The sequence below is a fragment of the Eublepharis macularius genome, chromosome 1, assembly GCF_028583425.1.
Source record: "Eublepharis macularius isolate TG4126 chromosome 1, MPM_Emac_v1.0, whole genome shotgun sequence".
Lineage (NCBI taxonomy): Eukaryota > Metazoa > Chordata > Lepidosauria > Squamata > Eublepharidae > Eublepharis > Eublepharis macularius.
The window spans coordinates 205,577,280-205,605,108 of NC_072790.1; the positions used below are offsets into that span (position 1 = coordinate 205,577,280).

General features: G+C 41.3%; 1 protein-coding gene across 1 annotated transcript in view; it reads left to right on the forward strand.

The window, feature by feature from the left end:
• The window catches only part of SLC8A1 (solute carrier family 8 member A1), a 415,429-nt gene extending 388,678 nt beyond the window's left edge, over window positions 1-26,751 (forward strand). Inside the window, exon 10 of the mRNA XM_054984910.1 lies at window positions 22,223-26,751. Within this exon, the coding sequence (XP_054840885.1) occupies window positions 22,223-22,599 (377 nt within the window). The 3' untranslated portion in view covers window positions 22,600-26,751. The remainder of the gene's footprint in view (window positions 1-22,222) is intronic.
• The last annotated feature ends 1,078 nt before the right edge of the window (window positions 26,752-27,829 follow it).

Below are 27,829 nucleotides of genomic sequence, written 5' to 3' on the forward strand. Positions count from 1 at the left end.
CTTCACTTTGGTTCTGGAGGGATCCCATTCCTATGCTTGAGTTTTCCATAGGAAAGAATGGCTGAATTTTACTGAATTTCTGCTGTATTATGGAACCGAAGTAGAGAATCAATTCAATAATCAGGGAATTCCAATTTTATTCTCTGGTTTGGTATTCCCAGTTTAGATTTACTGGGGGGGGGGGGGTTGTGCACATTCGCCTAGTCACACTGTATATATGCTTCATATTGCCCTTCGGTCTAAATCTCTCTTGTTTTCTTTGTTTGGCATAATCTACCAAAAATTTTTCCTGTTCAATCTGTATTAAATGGACCCTTTATCTCAAGATGGCTCCTATTCACCAGCCACATGTTGCCGTCCATTTGCTGGAAAAAATATTTATTTATTTATTTTATTCGATTTATATTTTGCCCTCCCCACATCAGCAGGTTCAGGTTGGATTACAATTTGTACAATAATATAAAATACGTGTACCTTTAAAAACCAATGTACAATTCTGGTCTGCCTCAGTTTTCCAGAATACAAAGTCACTGGGCACAATGGCTGTGGTTCTCGAGCTTCTTTCAGAGACCACTAGTGGTGTCTGATGAGCTCCTTGCTGGTCATCAATAATGGAAACCATAGAGGAAAAACACAGAAAGTCACATATTTCTTTGAAATTTCTCCTGCATGTTGAAAATGGCAAACTACTAATTTTTTAAAACATCTAAGTTGAAATGCTGTTTTCCTCTTTAATAGTAGAAGCAACTGCAGTGGAAACATCCAAGAAGGCAACATGTCTTCATCCTATGGGCAAAGTTTTCCGCTGTGCATATGTAGAGTTGTACTGCAGCCACAAATAGTATAGTTGAGCTTTAATTCAGAAGCGTTTCAGGTATATGTTAATGTGTTGGCTATGTGATTGATGGTCTATTTTTTTAAAAAAAAAATGCAAGCCAGAATAGTGGTCCTTGGTACTACATAGCTGCAGAACTGCAGTATACAAATAATATAGTAATAATAACAAAGTTATTATATATACAAATATATATATAAATAATATATTAATAATAACAAAGTTATAATAAAGTATACGAAGTTTTTCTTGGTCAAGCCCTGCTGAAATGAAAGCAGTTTGCTCAGATGCATGCCCCTTTCTTGTTTTTTATTAACACTTAAGTCTTTTTAAAACCTCATTCCATCTGTACTTTGCCTTTTTCTCCAGCAATTACACATTATTTTCCCCTCCTACATCTAGCACCTTTTGATGACAACAGGTTAACTGATGGTTCAAAAAGAGATTTTGCTGAAAAGCTGTGATGCTTGTTTATACTTAAAGATGAAATGTGTTCTCTGAAATTCTTCTTTGACGTCAAATCCTCAGATCATTTAATTAGCCTGAGTCTGCGGCAGTAATTGTTAGCCAAAGCCATGGGAGGGGGGAGGCAAACACTACAAATCTTGCCTGACTCTCTTTGATTTCCAGTGAGCTCAGAGGATAACACATTCCTGTAAAGTTTTGCTGCTTCTGTCTTGCTGTATTGTTTATAAGTAGCGAGAAGAGAAATCCTCCAAAGTAATCCCATTCTGATCATATTTGTAACATATAAAGCATTTCATATGCTTTAACCAAGGAGATTTCAAGTGGCCTCAGAAGAAGAGATGGGAAGATGCAGAGGCTCTAGCTAGGGCTTCAGGTTGACTTGGAGAAGGGGAAAACAGCCTTATCTACTCCTCTTGTCTGTAACAGCAGCTTGGCATGTAGGAATGAGCAAGTTAAGATTATATGGCATGAAGATAAGAGTATAATGTGACTTCCGGTTTGGGATTCATGGAGGTCTAACGCAGCATTTGCGGAGCTGACCGGACTGCCGTTTTAAGCGGCCGGCGGGGTGAAAATAGCCTGCGGCCGACTGCTCTCAGGCGGAGAGCAGGCAAAGAACGCTCAAGACCCTAGGGTGAGTTAGATCTCGGACGAGGGGGGGCTCTGTGTAACGGGTCCCCTCCCGATCCTTGAGGTCCCACCTTGCGACGGGTCGGCTACAATCTCTGCGGCAGTTTTGGGGCCAATTCGGCTGGCATAAGACCTACATACCCAAGCTTCGATTGGGGGAAGAAGTGGAAAGGAGAACTTGAAATCGAAACAGCGATTACAACCCGAGGAAAGTGAAGGGAAGGTAAAGATCACTATCTTCCGATACGGGACAGATTGATAAAAACAGAGAGGAAAAAAAGTAGACTTTTAAACTGCAACAGACTAGTAAAAAGGAGGGGAAGCTTCGGCAGGAGTTGTATTTGAAAAGAGACTAAGTTTAAAGAAGTTATTAAAGAAATCGGACTATTGTTTTGAATACCTGTGGCTTTGGAGCTGTGAGAAAAAGACACCATCGCGAGATCTGCTGTGGGAAGACGGGAGACAGGAAGTGCGTAATAACAATAGAGCGGCTGGAGAGAAGCGGCCCTTGCTGGAGGGCAGGAAGAAGGGAATCGCCATCTTTGAGAGGGGAAGGGTCGCGGCCTCAGCGGAAAAGGAAGTAGGCCATATTGGATTACAAAATCATAGAGAGATTATAGAGAAAAGACGCCCGACATTTTGGACCCTTTAAAATTAATTTATGCAAGAAGACCGGGACATTTGAAATAAAAAAGGTACTAAATTTAACGCCACGGAGTTAAGGAAGAGAGCGGACTCGTGGGAGCGAGCCAAAGCAAGCCCCACGATGTCGAAGAAAGAGTGGCAATCGGCAATAGAAAACCTGGATAAAAAACTTTTGGAGGTGATTAAAGAATTTAAAGACATGAAATTGGAGCTGATCAAAGAGGTTAAACAGACAGTAAAATCGGAACTGTCAGAAGTAAAATCGGAGCTGTCAGAAGTGAAGAAAGGTATGGAAACAATACAAAGTGAATTACAAGGGACGCAGCAGAGAGTTAAAACAGTAGAAGACGCGATGGAGAATTTAGCAGACACGCAACAAACAGAGATGAGATTGGTGAAGGGGAGAATGTCAGTTGCAGAAACTAAACATATGGAGAAGCAGCTACGTTTTCGTGGCTTGCCAGAAGTGGAAGGAAAGTCAGCGCAAGACCAGATGACTGAGGTGTTGGCTGAATACCTGGGGAAGGAGGAGGAGGATGTTGTGGCTATCCTGGATGTGGCATATCGTGTGAACTCGAGAATTGCAACCCAGAGGAAAGTACCAAGAGATGTGATTGTACAATTTACAACAAGAAATATGAAAGAGAAGATTGTGACTAAACAGTTTCAAGATCCATTGGAGATCGATGGCAAGACAATCATTATAATGAAGGAACTACCCAGATCAGTGTTACTAGATCGGAAAAAATATAAAGCGCTAATCCAGATGTTGAAGGACATGAAAATCAGGTACAGATGGGAGCTCCCAGAGGGTTTGTCCTTTGAATTTGGAGGTGCCAAAAAACGTATCAGATCTGAGCGGGAGATGGAGCGATTTATAAGGGACAATGAAAAAGACTTACCAACAAGATTATGAATATGGAGTGTAAAGTATTATCTTGGAATGTAAATGGACTAAATTCACCGAATAAGAGAAAAAATATTTTTCACTGGCTACTAAAACAAAAATGTGATATTGTTTGTTTGCAAGAGACTCATATTCGAAAACAGGATGTAAAATATTTAAAACTGGGAAAATTGGGCAAGGACTTTGTAGCGGCCTCAAGTAAGAAAAAAAGAGGAGTGGTGTTGTATGTAAAAGAGGAGCTACAACCAAAATTCATAATGAAAGATGTGGAAGCCAGATTTGTAGCAGTGGAATGTACTTGGAACCTAAAGAGAGTGTTGGTAGTCGGAATTTACGCACCTAATGGTGCAAAAGAGAGCTTCTTTGAGGATTTGAGGAAGCATTTAGACGATCTTTCATATGATCAGTTAATTCTTGCTGGAGACTTCAATGGAGTGACAGACTTGGAACTGGATAAAAAGACTACAATGGCACAAAAGAAAAGAGGACTATTACCAAAGCTCTTTTTTGAGCTGACTCAACAAGAGACTCTTGAAGATGTATGGAGGAGAGAATATCCTAAAAGCAGACAGTTTACTTTTTATTCTGCAAGGCACTCCACATTATCAAGAATTGACATGATCTGGGCCTCAAAAGATTTGGTGTTATGGACTAAAGATGTAGAAATAATGCCGATGGTAGGCTCAGATCATAACCCAATTATGTGGAAATTAGGGAAAAGGAGAAAAAGGAAAGCATGGAGAATAAATGAGGACTTGCTACAGGAAAAAGAGAATATGGAAATATTGAGAAGAGAGAGAAAGTTTTTCATACAATACAACGTGAATAAAGAAGTACCAACTGATAAAGTTTGGGATGCTTACAAGGCGGTTATAAGGGGCATACTAATGGACTTAAATGGTAGAGCAAGAAAGAAGAAAGAGGAGAAGAGACAAGAGATTGAGGAGAAAATAAAAGCTAAGGAAATACAGTTAAAAAAGAGACCAGGGAAAAAGAAAGTATATCAGGAAATTAAAATATTGCAAGAACAGCTAACAGCAATGAGTAATAAAGAATTGGAGTGGAACCTCAAAAGGCTGAATCAGAAAGCGTTTGAGGGTGCAAATAAACCTGGGAAGTACCTGGCATGGCAACTGAAGAAGAGGAGGGAAATGAAAACAATAAACAAAATTTGTGAAGATGACAAAACGTATTTGGAACAGACTACCATTAGTAGAGCCTTTTATAAATTCTACGCTAAACTGTACAACAAGAAAGAAGTAAATAAAGACTCAATAGCGTCATATTTGGAGAAAATGACGCTACCAGAAATCTCGGACGCTTGGAGAAGTAAACTGAATAGTGAAGTAACGGATGAGGAAATAAGTATGGCAATACAATCTGCAAATCTAGGAAAGGCGCCAGGGCCAGATGGACTTACAGCTAAATTTTACAAGACTATGGCCAATGAGCTGGCACCATTCCTAAAGGAGGTGATCAATGGAGTTCTAAGGGATCAAAGGATTCCAGACACTTGGTCTGAAGCGAACATATCATTGATCCCAAAAGAGGGCCAAGATTTGACTAATGTGAAAAATTACAGACCTATATCGTTACTCAACAATGACTATAAAATTTTTGCGAAGATACTGGCGGAGAGACTGAAGGGGTGGCTTTCGGAAGTTATAGAGGAGGAGCAAGCAGGCTTTTTGCCAGACAGACAAATAAGAGACAATTTAAGGACAGTGATTGATGCTATTGAATATTATGATAAGCGTTGTGATAAAGAGGTTGGTTTCTTCTTTGTTGACGCTGAAAAGGCATTTGACAATTTAAACTGGGACTTTATGTTTGCCACTATGGAAAAGCTACAATTAGGAGAAAGATTCATCAGAGCAATTAAGGAAATCTACAGAGACCAGACTGCAGCAATTGTGGTGAACGATGAATTGACTAAGAAACTGATTATAAGTAAAGGAACAAGACAAGGTTGCCCGTTGTCTCCACTGTTGTTCATTTTAGTATTGGAGATCCTGATGATACAAATACGACAAGATGAGGAAATTCGAGGAATAAAAATAAAGGACTATTCATACAAGGTCAGAGCATTCGCGGATGATATAATGTTAATCGTAGAGGACCCATTGGAGAACATGCCAAAAGTGATAGATAAGATCAAGGAGTTTGGAGACTTGGCAGGTTTCTATATCAACAAAAAGAAGTCAAAGATACTATGCAAAAATATGACTAAGCAGAAACAACAACTGTTAACGGAAACAACGGATTGTGAAGTAACAAGTAAGGTGAAATATTTGGGAATTGAACTGACTGCAAAGAATATAGATTTATTTAAGAACAATTATGAAAAATTATGGACTCAGATTGAGAGAGACTTGATTAAATGGAATAGGCTTAATTTGTCATGGTTGGGTAGGATTGCAGCAGTTAAAATGAATGTGTTACCAAGAGTGATGTTTTTGCTACAGACAATACCAATCATCAGAGACTCTAAACAATTTGAAAAATGGCAGAGGAAAATATCAGACTTTGTATGGGCAGGCAAGAAGCCTCGAGTGAAAATGAAAGTTTTACAAGATGCAAAGGAAAGAGGCGGAATGCAACTGCCCAACCTGAGACTTTACCATGATGCAATCTGCCTAGTTTGGCTGAAAGAGTGGATGACATTAAAGAACAAGAAACTATTAGCCCTAGAGGGATACAAAAAAATATTTGGATGGCACGCATACCTATGGCATGACAAAGTAAAGGTCAACTCAATGTTCCTGCACCATTTTGTACGGAGAAGTCTATATACAATCTGGAAGAAGTACAGAATTTATCTACAAGAAGGAACTCCTTGGTGGGTGGTTCCATATGAGGTGATAGACCCGAGAGCTGTTGATGATGAACGACAATGTTTAACATATAAAGAAATAACTAAAGTAGAAGCATCTAAACTTAGAATAAAGACGCAAGAGGAACTATCACCTAATTACGATTGGTTCCAGTATAGACAGATCAGAGATTTGTATAACTCGGACTCTGTAAAAGGAGGAATACGAATAGAGAATTCGGAACTAGAGCAGACCCTTCTTAAAGAGGATAAGAAAAGAATATCCAAGGTATACCAAGTACTGTTGAAATGGTATACTGAGGATGAGACAGTTAAAACACAAATGGAGAAATGGGCTATAAATTTTAACAAAGAAATAACAATGGAGGCATGGGAATACTTGTGGAAGACTACAATGAAGACAACGACATGTACAAATATCAAAGAGAACATTTACAAAATGATCTATCGTTGGTACATGACACCAAAGAAGATTGCGCTAGGGAATTTGAACACTTCTAATAAATGCTGGAAATGTAGGAAGCATGAGGGCTCCCTCTATCATATGTGGTGGTCGTGTGAGGTAGCCAGGCAGTACTGGGGGGTAATAATAAGAGAAATGAGTGAAATTTTACAATTTCAAATTAATAAGAACCCAGAACTCCTGCTACTGAACTTGGGAATGGAGGGAATTCCAGCCCATCACAGGACGCTGATATTTTACATGACGGCAGCAGCTAGACTTTTGTATGCGCAAAAATGGAAAGTACAAGAAGTGCCAACTATCGAAGATTGGATCTACAAATTGCTGTACATGGTTGAAATGGACAAGATGACAAGAAAACTGAGAAATCTGGACTCAGGGCAGTTTAACACAGATTGGGAGAAGCTGAAACAATATCTGGAGAAGAAATGGGAGTTGGGAGGAAAACTGTGGCAGTTTGAGAACTACTGAAGTACAATAAAATGTAGAGGGGGGTGACTTTACCGGGGGGAGAAGAGATAAATGTGAATGTATAAGCAGTTAGATTAACAGATTGACATATATATAGATATATAGGTTAACAAATAGAATATTGATAGAAAATAATTAATTATAAGGATTAAATATAAGGATTGAGTAATCAACAATATTTTCTTTCTTTGATAAGATTTGTATAATGCACCAAACTGAATGTCTGAAGGTATAGACGAGTCAAATTGATTGACTATGTGATGAGAGTTATATAGAATTATTATAAAAAGACAGAATGAGTAATATATAGAGAATAAGTCAAATTGTTTGATTTAAATGTGTAAGTTTTTTATGGTTTATGATATATAGAAATATTTAAAATTGGAAAATGAGATAAATTGTTTATCTAAGATGGAACAAAGACTTACAGTTTGGGTATATAATAAGAAAAATAGTTAAGGATGTACTGCTTAGTATAATGGAGAATATATATTTGTTTTAGATAGAGGAATTTAATAGAAGTAAGGGAAAAGGGACAAAGGGTTGGAAAACTGTTGGAAGTCAACAAAAGGGGGGGAAAGGGAGGGGGTTAGAAATGAAAAATTTGGGGAAAATTGAATGTAAATGAAAAAATAACGGATTCTAACCCAATAAAAAAAATTTCAAAAAAAAAAAAGATAAGAGTATAATGTGCACTGTTGTTAAAGGCACAGGAAAGAAGCCTTTTAAAAATATATAACAGACCTTTTTATAGTAGAAGTGAAGCATCAACGTCCAAGTCACTGGTCAAAAGAAGGAGACTATGGGCATGGCCGTTGGCCTTAAGGAAGTAAGCCAAAGAGCTTCCAAGTGGGGGTTCCTGAGCAGCTAACTTACTGTTCTGTGGGTGTGCTGTAGGTTTTCAGCTACACAGTAGCACTTTATGCATGCCAAGCCATATGTAAAGACAACATGCGTACCAAGGAAGTACGAGCCAGCACACTGGTGCTAGGCCCACGTTTATGCAAAGTAACATATGGATTGGTCTTGAATCTCTTATCTCTTTGACTTCACTGTGCAGGTCTCGTGTACCTATGGCAGAGTAAACCAGTTTAGCACTGCTGATATTTTCCCAGATTTAGATTTATTAGAATGTGTTTAGTATCCCACACCAGATAATAAAGATACTACAAAATGGATCAACTCATTTGTGTGCATTATTTGCCATTAAATAGTTTCCAACTTATGGCAACCCTATGAAAGACTTCCAAAACATCATGTCATTAACAGCCCTGTGCAGATCTTGCAAACTGGAGGTTGTGGTCTCCTTTACTGAGTCAAGCCATCTCATTTTGGGTCTTCTGCTTTTCTTAGCCTTATTGTCTTTCCAGTGAATCTTGTCTTCTCGTGATATGACTAAAGTATGATAGCCTCAGTCTCATCATTTTAGCTTCTAGGGAGAATTCAGGCCTGATTTGATTTGGTACCCACTTATTTGTCTTTTTAGCCATCCATGATATCTGTAAAACTCCTCCAGCACCACATTTCAAATGAATCAACTTTCTTCCAGTCAGTTTTCTTCAGTGTCCAACTCTCGCATCCATACATAGTAATGGAGGATACCATAATGTGGATTATCTTGATCTTGTTCCCCAGGGACACATCCTTATCCTTAAGAATCTTTTCTGGTTCCTTCATGGCTGCCCTTCCAAGTCTCAATCTCCTTCTGATTTCCTGGTTGCAGTCTCCCTTTTGGATGATGGTTGAGCCAAGGAATAGAAAATCTTTCACAATTTCAGTTTCTTCATTGTCGACCTTAAAATTGTGTAATTCCTCAGTAGTCATTAATTTTGTCTTCTTGATGTTCAGCTGTAATCCTGCTTTGACACTTTCTTCTTTAACCTTCATCAGTAGTTGTTTCAAGTCTTCACTATTTTCTGCCAGTAATGTAGCATCATCTGCATATCTCAAATTGTTACTCCTTCCACCAAGTTTCGCTCCAGTTTCTTCTAAATCTAATCCAGTTTTCCTTATGATATATTCTGCATATAGGTTGAGTGGTGGTGGAAAATGCCCTCAAGTTATAGCTGACTTATGATGACCCCTGGCGGGGTTTTCATGGCAAGAGACTAACAGAGATGGTTTTCCATGGCCTGGCTCTGCAACCCTGGTCTTCCTTGGAGGTCTTCCATCCAATTACTAACCAAGGCTGGCTCTGCTTAGTTTCTGAGATCTGATGAGATCAGGCTCACCTGGGCTATCCAGGTCAGAGTGCATAGGCTGTGCTTCCCCCAATATAATCACTACTGATTATGTCCTATTCTTCCTTAAGAAAGCTAAGAGCAGTTTACTCTTCCAGCAGTCTCTCATTCAGATAAATTGGGCTTAGAGCGTCAGCTGCTAGAGGATCAGATGCTCCAAGACGATTTAATATATAGAGTAAGAATGGAAAATAGCTGGTACTTCAGTGGTCAGGTTTCATAATTTAGGGAAGCAGACTGCAAGACTCTGCATTTGGGGTTTGTGCTTTTTATCATAATCATTAACTGGCATTTGGAGAGGGCTGTGAACTGTAAAGTAGAGAGAAGGTGATTATTTAAGAAGTAAGGCACCAGGCTTATACCATCAAATTCCTCCTTAGGGACTTATAGACGGGAAGTCCTTGACAAAGGAACAATTTAAAATGTTCTGGATGATATGAAGGGCAGAGACTACTGCTTCAGAAAAGTCATCTCAAGGTCTTTAGCTTTAATTAAACCACGGGTGTTCCATTGGTTCATTTGTGAGGCTCGATTAGTATTTCTTCAGAATGTTTCTCTGCACCTAGTGAAATTATTCTTCATAACCCTATATCTCATAGATGAGTATTTATGACCTCAACAGAGACTACAGATTTCCAGTCTTCCATCAAATTATTCCTGTCAGGAAATGTGCCTTAGTCTCTCCCCACCTTGAAATGCAGGGCTCATTGTATTTCCTTGGAAAATGTATATCTGATGTAAAGTGATACAAAAATTCTATCTGTAGTGTTAGATATGTGGTATTCCATTCACAGGTGCAAGTCTTTACTTGTTCTTCAAAGTGATAAGCATGTATTATATGAACCAACATTTCTGATGCTTTCTGCTCTCTTCTGTTGATTTTTTTCCTGATAGACTTTTGCTCTTTTTAAGTAATGCACTCAGGAGCTTCCTGCTCTTACTGTGACAAAGAGAGGACTGATGGAAAAGGGGTGTGCCCCTTCCTCTTCATGGGAGTCAGATGCAGAGGAAAGCGAAGCACCCAAGTCCTTGAGCCTTTCACATGTACAATTTCCATGTGAGACTGCACAGAGACTACAGTTATGACCACCTCATAACTCATGCCCCCTTTCAAATCTCACCTCATTCAAAAATATATTGGAGCTTATTTTTTATATTACCTCAGCCACTACATTATGTGTCCTTCATTCACTACCCAAGTAATGTCTAAGATTAGAAGGGAAGAGTCCAGAATTAGAGCTACCTCCCTACCCTCTTTTGGAATGAGGAGTGATATTGCTCTAAGAAAGAGTCATTTCACTATCTACATGACTTTGGATTTCTGGCATTACCAAAGGCATACAAAATAAAGACACACTACAGTAGCCTCCATGCTATTGATTGGTCAGAAGAGAATCTTAGATGGTAAGTGCCCCCTCCCCCCACAATGTGTAGATGGTAATAATGTTGACCTCTCCTACAGGGCTGTTGTAAGGATTATTGTGATAATGCTTGTGATTTGACTGGAATATTTGAAAGTAATTCTTAGGCGGTATAGACCGTTTTGTGATATCTGTGGATGCTGGATCAGTGCTAGCCCAAGGAGGAGATAGAGATGTTAAGAGTTTGCTCATTCTCTACCATGCTGGTGCCACTCTGTTCTGTGGATCGTGTCTATAAAACCATAGGCATGAGACATGTGCAGTTTTAATTCTGCCTGAGAAAAGGTTTGTATAGCTAAAATGTTTCCATTTTTTTCTGGGTGAAATAGTTGATCCCAAAATATTGCATTATTTCTTTTATCTCTTTGGGAACGAGCCCCACCCTGCCCCAAATCCGCAAATCAAGTGAAACATTTCTTTTTCAGAATACATCCCCTTTCCATGGTGTGGAGACCCAGCTCCTGAAAATGAATTGACATTTAGCATCAGGGTCTGCCAGAACAGCTAATGAAACTCCATTTTAATGAGTATTGAAACAGAAAGCTCCTCTTTTTGTTGATATGTCTGTTTGCATTGCTTTGAAAGAGCAAACCCATTATGAAATATGTCACATTCTTTAAAAATTATTTACACTTCTGTAAGCCAGTTAAAGGCTAAGACTCTGGCTGAAGGAACGGATCCTAACTCAATAGCTGAATGGTGATGATGCTTGACTGAATTGCAAAGTCACAGCTCAGCATTAGAATGAAATGCCTCGCAATAAAAAAGTTAAGCCATGGAATTTTTTTTGTTTCTAGCAGTCATCTCTTATCTTAAGGGAAAATGCAAACTATACACAATCAGCCTGACAATAATCTTCCTTCCATTAAAAATGACAGTTTAATCCTTGAATGGGCATCTGTAATCATTTCCATTCTCTGTAATAGCATGCAGTTTATAAATTACAAACCCTATTGCATACTTATACTGAATTGGCAGTGCAAACTCATGTCTTTATGCCTGTTTATTTCTATATCATGCAAATTGACATCATGATATTTGCATATTAATGCAGGAATGAAAACACTTCACATGTACATAGATCCAGAGGAGTCCGCTGTGTTAGTCTGTAGTTGCAAAATAGTAAAGAGTCCAGTAGCATTGGTTGTTGGGGGTTTTCCGGGCTGTATTGCCGTGGTCTTGGCATTGTAGTTCCTGACGTTTCGCCAGCAGCTGTGGCTGGCATCTTCAGAGGTGTAGCACCAAAAGACAGAGATCTCTCAGTGTCACAGTGTGGAAAAGATGTAGGTCATTTGTATCTACTCAGGAGGGGTGGGGTTGAGCTGAGTCATTCTGTAAGAGTTTCCCAGGGTGTGGAATGCTAATGGCGGGAGGCTTCACTGTATCCTGAGGAGGTTCTTTTGCATATGGATTGGTGCTTGATGTGCTAATCTTCTCTGCAGGGCTATTGTCGGGTGTGGAGTGTTTTGTTGGCCTGGTGTTTTTCAGAACTGGAGCCCATGCTCTGTTCATTCTTAAGGTTTCTTCTTTCCTGTTGAAGTTTTGCTTATGCTTGTGAATTTCAATGGCTTCCCTGTGCAGTCTGACAAAGTAGTTGGAAGTGTTGTCCAGTATTTTGGTGTCCTGGAATAAGATACTGTGCCCTGTTTGAGTTAGGCTATGTTCAGCCACTGCTGATTTTTCAGGCTGTCCAAGTCTGCAGTGTCTTTCATGTTCTTTTATTCTTGTCTGGATGCTACGCTTTGTGGTCCCGATGTAAACTTGTCCACAGCTGCAGGGTATACGGTATACTCCTGCAGAGGTGAGGGGGTCTCTGCTGTCTTTTGCTGATCGTAGCATCTGTTGTATTTTTCGGGTGGGTCTGAATACTGCTTGAAGGTTGTGCTTTTTCATAAGCTTTCCCATCTGATCAGTAATTCCTTTGATATATGGCAAAAACACTTTTCCTGTAGGTGACTGTTTTTCCTTGGTTGTTTGATTCATCCTGGGTTTGATTGCTCTTCGGATTTCATTTCTGGAGTAGCCATTTGCCTGAAGTGCGTGGTTTAGATGATTAATTTCCTCATTGAGAAAGCGCGGCTCACATATCCGTCTTGCACGATCCACTAATGTTTTCATTATGCCTCTTTTCTGTCGGGGGTGGTGATTGGAGTTTTTGTGTAAGTACCGATCAGTATGAGTTGGTTTCCTGTAGACCTTGTGACCTAACTGAAAGTTTGCTTTGCGGATGACCAAGGTATCCAGGAATGAGAGTTTTCCCTCACTTTCTTTCTCCATTGTGAATTGTATGTTCAGGTGGATGTTGTTGAGATGATTCAAAAACTCCATCAATTCTTCCTCCCCATGGCTCCAAATGATGAATGTATCATCCACAAACCGGAACCATACACTGGGTTTGTGGGGTGCTGATTCTAGAGCTGTTTTTTCAAAATGTTCCATGTAGAAGTTTGCTATAACTGGGCTGAGTGGGCTCCCCATGGCCACCCCATCCATCTGTTCATAGAATTCGTTGTCCCATTGGAAGTAACTGGTTGTCAGACAATGATGGAATAAGGCTGTTACATCCTCTGGGAAAATCTGATCAATCAGTGCAATAGTGTCTTTTACTGGAACCTTGGTAAACAGGGATACAACATCAAAACTGACAAGTATGTCTTGTGGATTGAGTTTCAGAGAACTGATTTTGTTGATGAAATCTGCTGAATCTTTGATGTAAGACGAGGTTTTCCCGATGTGGTCCTGCAGGAGATCTGCCAGATGTCTAGCTAATTCATATGTCGGTGAACCAACCCGAAAAATACAACAGATGCTACGATCAGCAAAAGACAGCAGAGACCCCCTCACCTCTGCAGGAGTATACCGTATACCCTGCAGCTGTGGACAAGTTTACATCGGGACCACAAAGCGTAGCATCCAGACAAGAATAAAAGAACATGAAAGACACTGCAGACTTGGACAGCCTGAAAAATCAGCAGTGGCTGAACATAGCCTAACTCAAACAGGGCACAGTATCTTATTCCAGGACACCAAAATACTGGACAACACTTCCAACTACTTTGTCAGACTGCACAGGGAAGCCATTGAAATTCACAAGCATAAGCAAAACTTCAACAGGAAAGAAGAAACCTTAAGAATGAACAGAGCATGGGCTCCAGTTCTGAAAAACACCAGGCCAACAAAACACTCCACACCCGACAATAGCCCTGCAGAGAAGATTAGCACATCAAGCACCAATCCATATGCAAAAGAACCTCCTCAGGATACAGTGAAGCCTCCCGCCATTAGCATTCCACACCCTGGGAAACTCTTACAGAATGACTCAGCTCAACCCCACCCCTCCTGAGTTGATACAAATGACCTACATCTTTTCCACACTGTGACACTGAGAGATCTCTGTCTTTTGGTGCTACACCTCTGAAGATGCCAGCCACAGCTGCTGGCGAAACGTCAGGAACTACAATGCCAAGACCACGGCAATACAGCCCGGAAAACCCCCAACAACCATTGTTCTCCGGCCGTGAAAGCCTTCGACAATACATAGTCCAGTAGCACCTTTAAGACTAACCAACTTTATTGTAGCATAATCTTTCAAGAACCACAGCTCTCTTCATCAGATACATGGAGGGTATGAAGAAATTGGCCAGAGATATATAGGTAGTGAGGGGAGTGGGGAGAGGGTGCAGGGAGTGAGGGCCACCTCTTTCATGACTTTTGCAACTGATTTACATTTACATGGCCCTCACTCCCTGCACCCTCTCCCCCCTCCCCTCACCACCTATATATCTCTGGCCAGTTTCTTCATACCCTCCATGCATCTGACAAAGAGGTGTGATTCTCAAAAGCTTATGCTACAATAAGGTTGGTTAGTCTTAAAGGTGCTACTGGACTCTTTACTACTTCACATGTATTATTTCAGCAATCTTTTGCAACCATGTATTGTGAGTTTGTGGATAAGGTGAGATTTGAAACAGTGACTTCCTAACTTGTGGCTTGCTCTCTTCGCCACTGTATACACCAGCAGTCTTATGACTGCTGCTCTAGAGGTCCTCTTTCTGATTGGTTAACTAATTCAGCGTTAAAGACATGTAAGACCACTGGTCTGCAGTCAGTCTTCTCAGACTGGCAGCAGCTCTACAGAGTCTTAAGCAGAGTTCCTTCACATCACCTACTATCTGATGCTTTTAACTAGAGATGTTGGAGATCAAAGGTGGGACCTTCTGCATACAAAGCAAAAGTTCTGTCACTGAGCCGTAGCTCCTGGTCACTGAGCCTGTTTTTAAATCCCTGTAACCATATTAGGGTAATTAGCAAGCTAAAGCAAATGCACAATTCCTTCTTGTCAAATAATTAAGGATGGGAATTTAACAAGTTCTCTTTACTAATTATTTACCTATAGCAAAGAATTCTTTTTAAAGCATTTTTCTGTGTTGTGCATTGCTTACTCAGAAAGGAAGGAAGAAACATGTTAAAATCATGTTTTTAAAGCTTTGTTTCAGCTATTGGTAAAATGAAACTTTTCCTTGTAGGAGAGATAGGCAGTAGGCAGAATGGGCGATAGCCACTGGTGGTGCAGTTAGCATAAATGATAGGACCTTGGGAACTGGGTTAAGTTGCTTTCTCTATTATATAAATGCAGCAATTGTTGAGGGCATTGTACATGGTTCTGGAAAAATGAACTCCAGTACACTCATTGCATTGGAACTGTGATGTTGGCATTGAGCGCAATGCATTAATAAGTAGAGTAATTAAAATGTCCATGTGAGTCATCTAAATCCAGCTTCAAAGTGAATTTGATGCATTAAAAAGTTCTTTTGGAGAAGCTGAACTCCTTAGCAGATTTTAATAACAATTAATAGACATAATAATTTGATTTGACTTGCATTGCTGAATAATGGATTGATGCTTAATTCATGTGTCTAGAATTGTTATTACCATTGGGAGGGGGGAAACATGAATTGTCATACATTGCATATCCCATTAAGCTATATGCAGAAGAGCAGAATAATAATAATAATAATAATAACAACATTCAATTTATATACTGCCCTTCAGGATAATTTAACACTCATTCAGAGCAGTTTATGAAGTATGTTATTATTATCCCCACAACAACAATAACCCTGTGAGGTGGGTGGGGCTGAGAGAGCTCCGAGAAGCTGTGACTAACCCAAGGTCACCCAGCTAGCTTCAAGTGGAGGAATGTGGGATCAAACCTGGTTCTCCAGATTAGTCTCATCACTCTTAACCGTTATGCCAAACTGGCCGGATGAATTTCAGTATATCAGACTTGGAAAAATGGAGCTAGAATTAAGAGATACAGAATTCTAGATGGAAAGATCTGAAGGGGTTCTTGATATCACAGAGATTCCTGCTAGCCAGGGCTAGCTCCAGGTTTTGGGGAGCCCCAGGCAGAACGTTCCCAGATCCTCCTCCTCACCTTCCCAGCCAAATACCCTTCCTCCGCCACACGCCTGCCTCATTCCTCACCAGCTTCCTCAGAAGCCCGCCTCCCGCCCATGATTCCAGCCACACACTTGCCTTTCCCCTGGCAGCACACTTCTGGCAACACGTAGGGCCAGGAGTGTGGGTGGCAGGAAAGCTCACAAGTGGAGGAAGGATGCACAGGCAGGAGGGGGGCAGGGGCAGGGGCCCTCGGCAGAAGCCCTGGGCCCTGGCAGTCGCCTCACTCCAAGGTGTGCTTATGCCAGTCCTGCTTCTAGTTGTTTGATTCTGCAGTCCTCAGCTTTAGTTGTCTGCAGAACTACTTAGGCTGTCTGGCAGATATGCATCCAAACTCTTCTCAAGAGTCTCCAGAGAGATTTTTTCAGAAAAAAAATTCACAGCTTCCCTCCCACGTCATTTATTTTAACAACCTTGAATGTTACCATGCTCACATATATATTTATTTTCACATATTTTAGTAAACCTCCTTTCCCTGTATGTTCAGTGTGATACTGGTGGCCAGTTCACACCACAAAATTTGTTCCTCAGTAAATTTATTATAGCGGCTAAGTTTTGTAGCTGGAAACTAACAAGGCCTTGGTTTAAATATTGCCACCATCTAACTAAGTGGTCTTAGACGAACTGTTCTCTGTAATATGGGGATGATTACAACACTGACCTACTTTACACTGTTCCTGGAGTAATACATGTAAAGTGCATTGGACACTCTAGAGCCAAGAGATGGCAGCTTGCCTAAGGTCCTGAGGTACATTTGTGATTGATCCAGGGCTTTTTTTCTGGGAAAAGAGGTGGTGGAACTCAGTGGTGGAACTCAAGACCGCACAATGACGTCACTTTGGGTCAGCTGGAACAAGGAGGGAGTGTTTTAAAGTTTAAATCACCATCAGCGAAAATGGTCACATGGCTGGTGGCCCCACCCCCTGATCTCCAGACAGAGGGGAGTTTAGATTGCCCTCCGTGGAGGGCAAACTAAACTCCCCTCTGTCTGGAGATCAGGGGGTGGGGCCACCAGCCATGTGACCATTTTCAAGAGGTGCCGGAACTCTGTTCCACCACATTCCCACTGAAAAAAAGCCCTGGATTGATCTGAGATTGGAACTAGGAGCATCTTGGTTCATAACTTACGCTCTGTGAAATATACTACATTAGACTCTTAATCATCTATATATATAAAGACAAGTGTCCTGACTGACTCATCAATGCCCGGCCCAAACCCCTGGACCTAGAAATGTGAAATTTGGGGAGAACATTCCTTTCATGATGTAGAGGCTCACTAAGAAGTGATTTTAAGAAATTTGCCCCCTAAGGGGGTAAAAAGGAGTAAAATGTGTTTTCCTATAGGGATACAGCTTCCCTGTGTGGCTGGCAGGCAGTTGCCTGCACCCCACTCCCAACAACTGCCAACTTAGGGCCAAGCTACACATGACGAATGACACTTGAATGGCAAGTGGATTGAGTGGAGGGCAAGTGAACAGGGAGAAATACACTTGCCGTTCAAGTGTCATTCGTCATGTGTAGCTTGGTCCTTAGCTACTCTTTCCCTGACTGGGCTAGCTTTCAAGGTAATTTGCATATGTGGCCTGATTGAGGTTCAGCCCAACATTCTAAAGAGTATGCAGTTGCTAAGAGAGTCATTGAATGTGTCCTGAGATAAAATGCACCTCCCAGTTATCCCCTAAAAGTTCACTAGGATTGCCAATCTCCCTGTGGTGTAGGGTTGCCAGCCTCCAGGTGGTGGCTGGAGATCTCCCAGAATTACAACTGATCTCCAGTTGACAGAAATCAGCTCCCCTGGATAAAATGGGTGCTTTGGAGAGCGGACTGTATGGCATTATACCATTCTGAGGCCCCTCCCCTCCCAAAAACCCACTCTATCCAGGCTCCAACCCCAAAATCTCTAGGAATTTCCCAACCTAGACCTGGCAACCCTAGTGTGGGGCCTGCCTGCTTGCACCCCTCTCTCTCTGTTGGGTCAGCTGTGGAACTCTTATGAGGTAAAAATCAGGTCAAGGAAATTGCAGACAGTTGAAGAAAGACAGTACACAACTCCTGAATAGGGATTTTATATAAAAGTCAGTATGGCAACTCAGTTTTTAAATGTTCATGGGGAGATGGTGTACGACCTTTCTAGGGGCCATTTCAGTGCAAACCTCTCAAATGAACCCCTCCCTCAGTCCAACTCCACCTCACACCTCTCACAGCCATCACTCCTTACTGCTCCCAAGAAGCCTCCTGGCAGACATCGTGCAAGATACACCAACGCTAAAAGGAGGAAGCAGCTTAGAGATGCAGCAAAGAAATATTCACATCGTACTCCTGTGGTGCACCGAGCAGCAGTGGCCAATTACCAGCAAAATCACCCTGAGGTTCACAGAGTGGCAGAGTAGAGAGGCACTTACTTCCATGGAAGGTCAAGGCTCACTCAGGCATGGCCTATGATCCTTCGCTACTTCTTAACCTCATCCATGCAGAAACACCCCTGTTCAGCATCTCAGCACAAAGTAACATGGCCCAAGTGCTGTGGAACTGTAAGCTCATTGTTTGGGATGAGAGCACCATGGCGCACAAGGGGTGTTTTGAGGCACTGAGCATAACCCTAAAAGATGTCAGGGTCAATGAGAGAGTGATGAGGGGAGTCACTGTGCTGCTGGCTGGAGACTTCCGGCAGACTCTGCCAGTAGTCCCAAGGGGAACTTGAGCTGACGAGGTTACCATGTGTGTCAAGGCATCATATCTGTGGCCCCCTCATCGGGAAACTTTCACTAAGAAAGAACATGAGGGTCCACTTGAGAGGCTAGGGGTCTGCTGGGGAATTCTCTGAACTCCTACTAAAAATAAGTGATGGAGAGTATCCCAAGTCCAAGGGAAAGGTGACCATCCCTGCAGGCCTGGGCACAGTAGTGACGACCCCAGCAGACCTAACAGCCACAATATACCCTGATATCACCACTATCATGGAGAAGTCAATGGACTGGCTGTGCAAGCATGCCATTCTGACCCCCAAGAACAACAAGGCTGCCATCATTAATGAAACACAACTCCCTTGAAGGGGCAGAAATGGAGTACAGATCTGTGGACTCAGTGGTGCAAATGGATGACGTGGTCCACTAACCTGTGGAGTTCCTCAACACGCTCAACCCTCCTGCTTCCCAGCCCACAAGCTTCTCCTCAAAGTGGAGGGCTCCAGTGATGCTGCTCCAGAACCTCAACCCACCCAAACTCTGCAATGGTACCAGACTGCGAGTGAAAGCTCTCCACAAGAACATCATCAAAGCCACATTGTTCACCGGTAGTGCTTGGGGGGGGGGGGGAGTCAGTGTTCATACCACTCATACCATCAGAGAACCTCTTTGAGTTCAAGAGACTGCAGTTCCCCCTCAAGGTCTGCTTTGCTATGACAATCTTCAAGTCCCGGGGTCAGACCCTGAAGGTGACAGGAATTGACTTGAGGGAGGACACATGGGCAGTTCTATGTGGCCTGCTGCAGAGTGAGCTCACCCAGCAGCCTGGTGATCGTAGCACCTGAGGGGAAAACCACCAATGTGATCTACAAAGAGGTCCTTCAGTAGAAAAAAAACCCTGGTTGTATGTATTTTTTACTTTATTTATTGCACTACAAACTTTTCCTTTTAAAATCTTTTCAATAAATGTTACATTTCAAAGTTCACTTCATCGGTTTTCAGCATCAACATGCTTCGCTTTATTCAAACACCTTTGTGAAGTTCAGGTACTATGCTATTATTATACTACAAAACTAACTCAACCCCCACCCCCAAACCAAAAAATGTTACATACCCATAAGTATTATAACTGGATTTAAAGTAGTTAAATACTGTAGCGAAGCACGGACATCAAACTAGTATAGTATCAGAGTCATTCCTTCAGCCCAGGAAATTCTGGGAATTGTAGTCCAGTGAGTGGGCCAAGGGATCTCTAGCAGCATTTGATCAAACAACTACTTCCCATATTATTCAGGGACACCATGACAGTTAAAGTGATAGAAAAACTGATTGGATGTGATTGGTTGCTGGGTTGTGCTATCCAAGCAATAGCCATGCAGCACCTGGCTCTCTGGCCCCACCTACTGGCATCTTGCTGTAAGGGCACCACAGCCTCTTCCTTCAATGGTATAACAAGAGTGGCAACCAAAAACCTCCTCACAACCCACCACACAAGCAACATCTGAAATTCTGTAGTGCAGGTATGCCTCTTAATTTATCTTTGGTAGTGTCTTTCATAAAACAAGCTCAAATAGCAAGGATGTATACAGATAACTTCTTGGTGTTTGCTGTTTAATGTTGGGGGGAGGGGCGGGAATCCAACGATCAGATAAAGGCCAAGCAAGTATATTTTTCACAAGGAACAAAAGTATATGACTTTTCTGACACTGATTTTTCTCTCTCTTTTAAATGAGGAAAATTTGCAAATGCCCTCCTGTGGCTTAAAAACATCTGTGGGCAGTGGCCCTGACTTTATGATGGAGTGTCTTTCAGCATCTCCTGTGGCTGTTGCATAGGTAGCCACACAGAAGCCTAGTAATTTTGGCATCAGTTATGAAGCATAATTATTAAGTTGTTGTAGAGCCACAGAGACAAAAGCCTGGTGAAATTGCCTTCTTTTTACAGCAATTACAGACATTTCCACAGTGCTATTTTTATGGGTAAAAGCAGCTTTTGAATTTCACTGTAAATTAACTTTCCTGCTATATTTATTTGGCCTTTTCTTTGCAAGCAAAAGAGGGGCTTTGCTGCCAGCTGGGATTTCATATCTCTGCATTCAAAACTCCACAGGGAAAAATCATGCTCCTTGAGTTCTTCGTGCACAAAATGGGAGGAGGGGAGATACGAAATTTTAAGCAAACATTGCTGGATTCCAAGTTTTTCTTCATCCCTTTTTACCCAAGGTCACCTAGAAGTGCTGAAGTTTATTAAGTATTATTTCAGCTCCTGGCATTGTCTTTTGTCACCATCAAACTTTTTTACAAAATAGGTCAAATTACGTATTTGGGATGGGTTTTAAAGTATTCTCTTTTTTTAAGTGCTGCCAAGTCACAACTGACTCATGGCAGTCCCTCCTGGGGTTTTCAAGGCAAGAGATGAGCAGAAGTGGTTTGCAATTGCCTTCCTCTGTGTAGCCACCCTAGTCTTCCTTGGCAGTCTCCAGTTCAAATACTGACCCTGCTTAGCCTTCAAGCTCTGTCAAGTCCAGGCTAGTTTGATCTATTCAGGCTGCTTGTTTTTCTTTAATAGCAATTAAATAGGAATAGCTGTTTGTTGTTGGAGCATCACAAGGTCAACAAATGCTTCAGTAAATAGAAGGGGGGGAACCACTAGTGCTTTCAAGTATACATCCAAGAGAGATGCCTAGTGCAGACATAATGCATACCATGCTTTTTTAAAAATCAGGAACCAGCCTGGAAATTCTTGTTCCCTCCTTCCCCCTCCCTCCTCTCTTTTTAATGTTTACCTCTCAGACCAAGACCACAGCTAATGTGTACCATGGTTGGCTTGTAAATAAGAGGTGAAAAACCATAGTTTAAAAGGAGTTTTCAGAGGGAACCTGTGTGTTGTGTACCATGGTTTGCATCAGTGCAAACATGTTGTGAAACCATAATTAATATTGAGAAAGGAACCAATCTGAGAACTGAGCTAGCGTTTGACTTTTTGTGTGTGCCAGTGTCTGCGGCAAGTTGTGAAGCTGAGGTCTCACCACCAAGAACTTGCTGTGATAGCTATTAAGAATGTAACAACTGTTTTCACCCTAGAATTCTGTGCTGGAAATAGGAAGATTGTATGTGAGATAAATTATCATTATTTTTCTTCTTTTTTTCCTTTTTTTCTTTGCAGACACATTTGCCAGTAAAGTAGCAGCAACACAAGATCAATATGCAGATGCTTCCATAGGTAATGTCACCGGTAGCAACGCTGTGAATGTTTTCTTGGGGATTGGCGTAGCCTGGTCCATCGCTGCCATTTACCACGCAGCCAACGGCAATGTGTTCAAAGTTGACCCAGGCACACTGGCTTTCTCTGTCACCCTCTTCACTATATTTGCTTTTATCAGTGTTGGCGTGCTCCTCTACCGGCGGAGACCAGAGATCGGAGGTGAGCTGGGGGGGCCACGGACTCCCAAGATTCTGACCTCGTGTCTCTTTGTGCTCCTTTGGCTCTTATACATATTTTTCTCATCTCTGGAAGCCTACTGCCACATACAGGGCTTCTAAAGGAACTATTGGAAGATAGCATCTATATGTATCTAGAAAGAGAGAAAGAGAGCGATATAGATATAAATCTTATATTATTGAATGGAGGAAGAAAAGACATTTGCCATGTTCACTTATCTACTGATGGAATGTAGCTTTGCGGTAGAAGTTTGAAATCTGCAGGACTTCACCAGGGGCAGCACTATAGGAATGGAGGCATGGATGCAGGGCCATCTTTGCAACTCTACCTAAAAGATCATGATGGAATTACTTTATATCCTCCCCCCCCCCCATCTAAGGATCGATGTGACAAAAGGCCGGGGTTAGCTGTACCATGTTTGGCATGTGACTTAAAGAGGAATTCTTGACTTTCTTTCGAATAACTTTGTTGCCTTCTTCATATCTCAAGAACGAGCTGAATCATCACCCTAAAAGAAACAAGGGAGTTTGTGCTGCCATACAAAGTCCAGGGGATTTGCAGCCCGTGCTGGTTTTTGTTTTTCTGTTTTGCACTTATTTCCTCCTACACTGCCCAGCCTTTAAGAGTAAGTTCAAATTTTACACAAATCCTCTTCCTGTTTTTTTTGGGGGGGGGGGTACGCTATTTATGATCAGCATATCCAGTTTCCTTTTAAAAAGAAAAACGAAACTTCTCAAACAATATCTGACCAGCGCTCCATTTGCTCCTGGACTGTGGATTACAGGCTTTTGCCCAAAGCCCTAATGTCCAACTCCTGCTTTATTTTATTTTTGCTGTTGTTTTGACAGATCTGGTCAGATTGGATTCCAGTGGCCTCCCATGCCTTTCCTCCCTGCCAGTCTTTGCTGCTGCACTCCTTTTCATTACTCCTGTTTGGGAATGCTTTCATGGTACTTGTTGTAACACTTTGCATGAACAAAGCAAACCATAATCTGTAATATAGCACTGGATAGCGATAGTCTGTTCAGCAGTGCCGTTTGAACATTGAAGAGGCAAGCGTGTTTTCTTCCCACACTTTTTTTTCCGGTCTTTTTTCATTTTCAGTGAACTGGATGAGAGGCAGGAAGCGGTTGGTATTCTATTGTTCTTCATACAGTCCCTAAGAAGCAATAACCAAGATCTGTGGAGATGCAGATGTTTTTAAAGGGAAGATTCTGTGCAAGATGCACCAGATAGGGTCAGGCCATTGTAGGAAACCATGCTTAGGATGAACATGAACATAGAACGCTGCCTTATCTTGAGTCAGGCCAATGGCCCATCTAGGCCAGTATTGTCTGCTCTGGCAGCTGCTCTCCAAGGTCTCAGGCAAAGGCCTTTCTGAGCCCTGCTGCCTTTTAATTGGAGATTGCATGGATTGAACCTGGGACTTTCTGCATGTGAAGTGTGTGCTCTGTCATAGAGCTTTGGAGGAGTAGAGCCTGCTTTGTAACTAGTCTGTATGAATTAAGTGGAGCTTAGCATTGTTCCTGCTAAGAGTTTGTTATTGGGTTGGGGGCCTAAATAAACAGACTTGGGTTTGGGGTTTTTTGGCAAGCTTCAGTTCCCTCCCACAATGTATTTATGCTGCATTTTCCTCTGTCTTCAAATAGCTGATGCCAAATGCTTGGTCTCCCTGCTTATTATTGTCAATACTGCAGCACTATAAAAACCTGTAGGCTGATGTGGTCTATGTGAAGGGCACCTTGACGGCAGATCAATTCAAATGTAGTGCTCTGTGGTAGATTTAAGAATTATATCTCCTCCATCCATCGACCTTCAGAGCAGGATAGCATCCTGCTTAGCAAAGTGACAAATCTTGCATTGTCCAGCAGTGAATACATGTATACCTAGGAGTTAGAGGTTTAACTACTGTTATTTATTATTGGCAATGTACTCCATGCTGCACAATGCACAGAGAGATCCCAAAACAGCCCCTTCTCTGGAGATGTTACCATCCAGCACACGGGTACAGTGCAACTGATAGACCTGAAAGTGCTTGTTTTATTGCTATTTTTGTTGTTGTTTTTCATTTCCACTCATCTTTTTCATGTACCAATTTTATTTTGCCTCCTTTATTGCTGTTTCTGGAAAGGAAAGGGTCAGAACAAGGGGAGTTTGTCATTGGAGAAGCACTAAGGGCAGGCAGCATGGAAGGAGCCAGATGTCAGAGTTGGGACATGGAGGGGGAAAGGCAGTGCAACACAGCAGGAACCAAAGAAGGGAGATGGATGGGGCTTGGGTTTGCTGGGCCTTGAGTTCAATCACGAGATGCCGTGCCATTTGGCAAGTGCTGCCAGGATCACTGAGTTACTATAGAAGATGGGAACTGTAGTCGCTTAGAGCTAGCCAGTGGGGACAAAATGGGTGCTCTGGTACAGCCAAGAAGAATGGTTCAAGCAGGCAGATTAACAGGGCACAATGGAAGAAGGATTATGGTGAGAGAAGCCATTGAAACTGTTAGCTTTTCTACCCTAACAAAGCAACAAAGTTTCATAGTGAATACAGGAGTACCTCCCTGAGGAAAAAGCACTGCGCTGTTGTCCTCCCAACTACAGTTCATTAAAATGGACAGAACGACAGTTTTTTGTATGAAAGCAACACACCAAGGCTGCTCCTTCCCTGTTCACATGGCAGAGAGCATTTTGGAGGGGTGGGTTGCACATCTAGAACCCCAAGAAATGAACTCGCTTGTAAACATACCCTTAGCTGCAGTCCCGTTTGTCAGTAGTGAGCATGCAGTACGTCTGCTTTTCAAAAAGGTATATATAGAATGGAGCAGCTGCAGATTAGTGAAGAGAAATCCATACATGATTTTCATAACCCTAAAATGTTAGTCTTGCTTAGGAATGTTAAGGAGTTGCCTTGTCCCAAGTGACACAGTTGGTCCATCTACTCCACTGCTGTCTTCTTGGACTAGTAGTGCTCCTTTAAACTTTTCCCAAGCTTGCTTCAGTTAGGCATGCCAGAGACTGAAACAGGAACATTTTTTGTATGAAGCATGTTCTGTGCCATTGAGCTGTGGGTTTGACTATTGTAGAGTCAGTGGTGTTGCTTGTCTTCAAAGAGAAGTGAATTTGAGCATGCCCTCCCACCCACCCATTTATATTTCTTTCAAAGCATCTAATAGCAGTATCCTGGTGCATCTATTGAGCCTTCTTAGATCCTCTACAGATTCATTGATGCACCATGCCCTAGTGAAGTGTGGATCTCATCATGAGCCGATGTTTTAAAAAGTACGTGTGATGGGAACAGAGCAGTTGTATGAATTAACACTAAGGGCGGAAAGTAATAAAGACTTTCACTTTTTAAAATGAGTGAAAATGGAGCCCTGTATCCATAGGCCAGAACATCAATACCTGTAGAAAAAGATAATTGTATAGCCATCAAAGGAGTGGTACATGTTTGCTACCATGGAGAATCAAATCTGTCATTGCTTTTTAATGGAAGATAGACCAGGAAGGAAAAAAAACAGAGGAAGATAAATGTTCTACTTATAGCAACATCTTCGTAGACGTGGGGCTTCTGGGTGCAATCTAGCTTCTTTAAAATCAGTGTGTAAAGCTGGAATATGTCCACTTGCTCTGTCTTGTGGGTGCATGGACAGTAATGGGTACGCTGAGCCCGTGCTCAAAAATGTCCCCCATTCGTTGCCCTAGAAAGGGAAAAGCATGTCATCCATTTACATGCACTGGGAAGTCTGTAAACATGCAGCACTCTTAATCAGGCCTATTCTTCATGAGTGATGATTGCAGAAATTAACCACAGTTGGCCAGATGTATGGTAAGTCCTTCTGGTTCAGCTGAAAAGTCATGAATGAAATTTTCATCACATGGTTGAAAATGGAGGATGGGCTAAGCGTTCATTCACTTTGAACAATCTGTGGAATGCTTGAATTCTATTTTTGAGTTTTTCTTTTAGAATTGAATGAGCAATTTTTTCTGTAAATCAGTTTTCACTTTTGATGAGTTCTTTTTTGTTTGGTTTCATATGATTTGTTCATTATAAGGGAAGAGAATTAAGCAATTATTTGGGTTGTTCAGGGATTATTATTAATAACAGTAATTGTTACAATGTGTAAATTTATTTCATTTCATCTGTTTGCTTCCTTCATTTTTATTTGTGTGTATTGTGCACAGAACAGAGAGGCAGTGAGTACACTAATTGTGATCAATGGTACACTGAGGCACAGAAAATAAATTTATAATTGGTCCTGATTTAAATATTAGTGTTGAATTTTCCCTATGCTTTGTCTCATTTCTTCTTTTTTCCTTTTTTTTAATTATTATTTAATCAATTTCATCTATGGGCTATGAAAATAATGGACTCCTGAAAAAGCTGAGACTCAAATGCAAAACAGTTTAACCAGAAATAACATTCATCCTTTCCCCATGTATAATAGAATGCTCAGAGAAACAACTTTTTTCATTTCCCTAAAATGTTCACACAAGAAATCACACAAATTCAAAATTATTACAATATTCTGCATTGAAAATGATCAACTTAATCAAAATTCCATCCCTCAGCACTCAGAATCTGACGGAGATTGGTATTGCTTGAGTTTCTTGTCATGAAACCATGTACATAACCTAAGGTTTCTGCCACAGCTCAAATAGCTCTGCAAAGTTTCGAGTTTTCGTGGCCAAAATAGCAATTTTTTTTCTTTTGGGTTTGTTCTGAAATGGCATAGTGTTGTAGTATTTGTTTATTTTGATAAATATTTATACTCCACTTTTCTTCCCAATGAGGACCCAAAGTAGTTTATATGATCATTCTTCTGTACTCCATTTTATCCTCACCATAACAACACTGTGAGATAGGTTTGGCTGAAAGAGTGTGACAGTCTTCCATGGCAGAGTGGGGATTTGAAGTTAGGTCTCCCACATCCATATCTGACACTTTAACAACTTCACCACAGTGAATCTCTGTAGTATTAAAGTTTTCCCTCAGCACCATTTTCATTCCTTCTCTGTCTTCAGCTGCCAAAGCTCTGTCATGCCTCTCAGTCACTATCATCCCAGTTCAGCAAGGAAGATAGATGTGGATTCAAACATTCCTTTTTTTTTCATAGTGTGATTGCCATTCTCAAATCATGGTTTGAAATTTCCATCACTTCTTCCCATGATCACCTTTTGAAAACATGCAGGAAATGGTGCTCCTTGGAAGGAAAGTTCATAATAATCATGTAGTCATTGACCATGTGAACAGCTTCTTCTGCTTAGAAAATCTTACTAGAATCAAGAGTAGTTATGTTGTAATCTTTTGTCTATTGACATAAAAAAAATGTTGCCATTG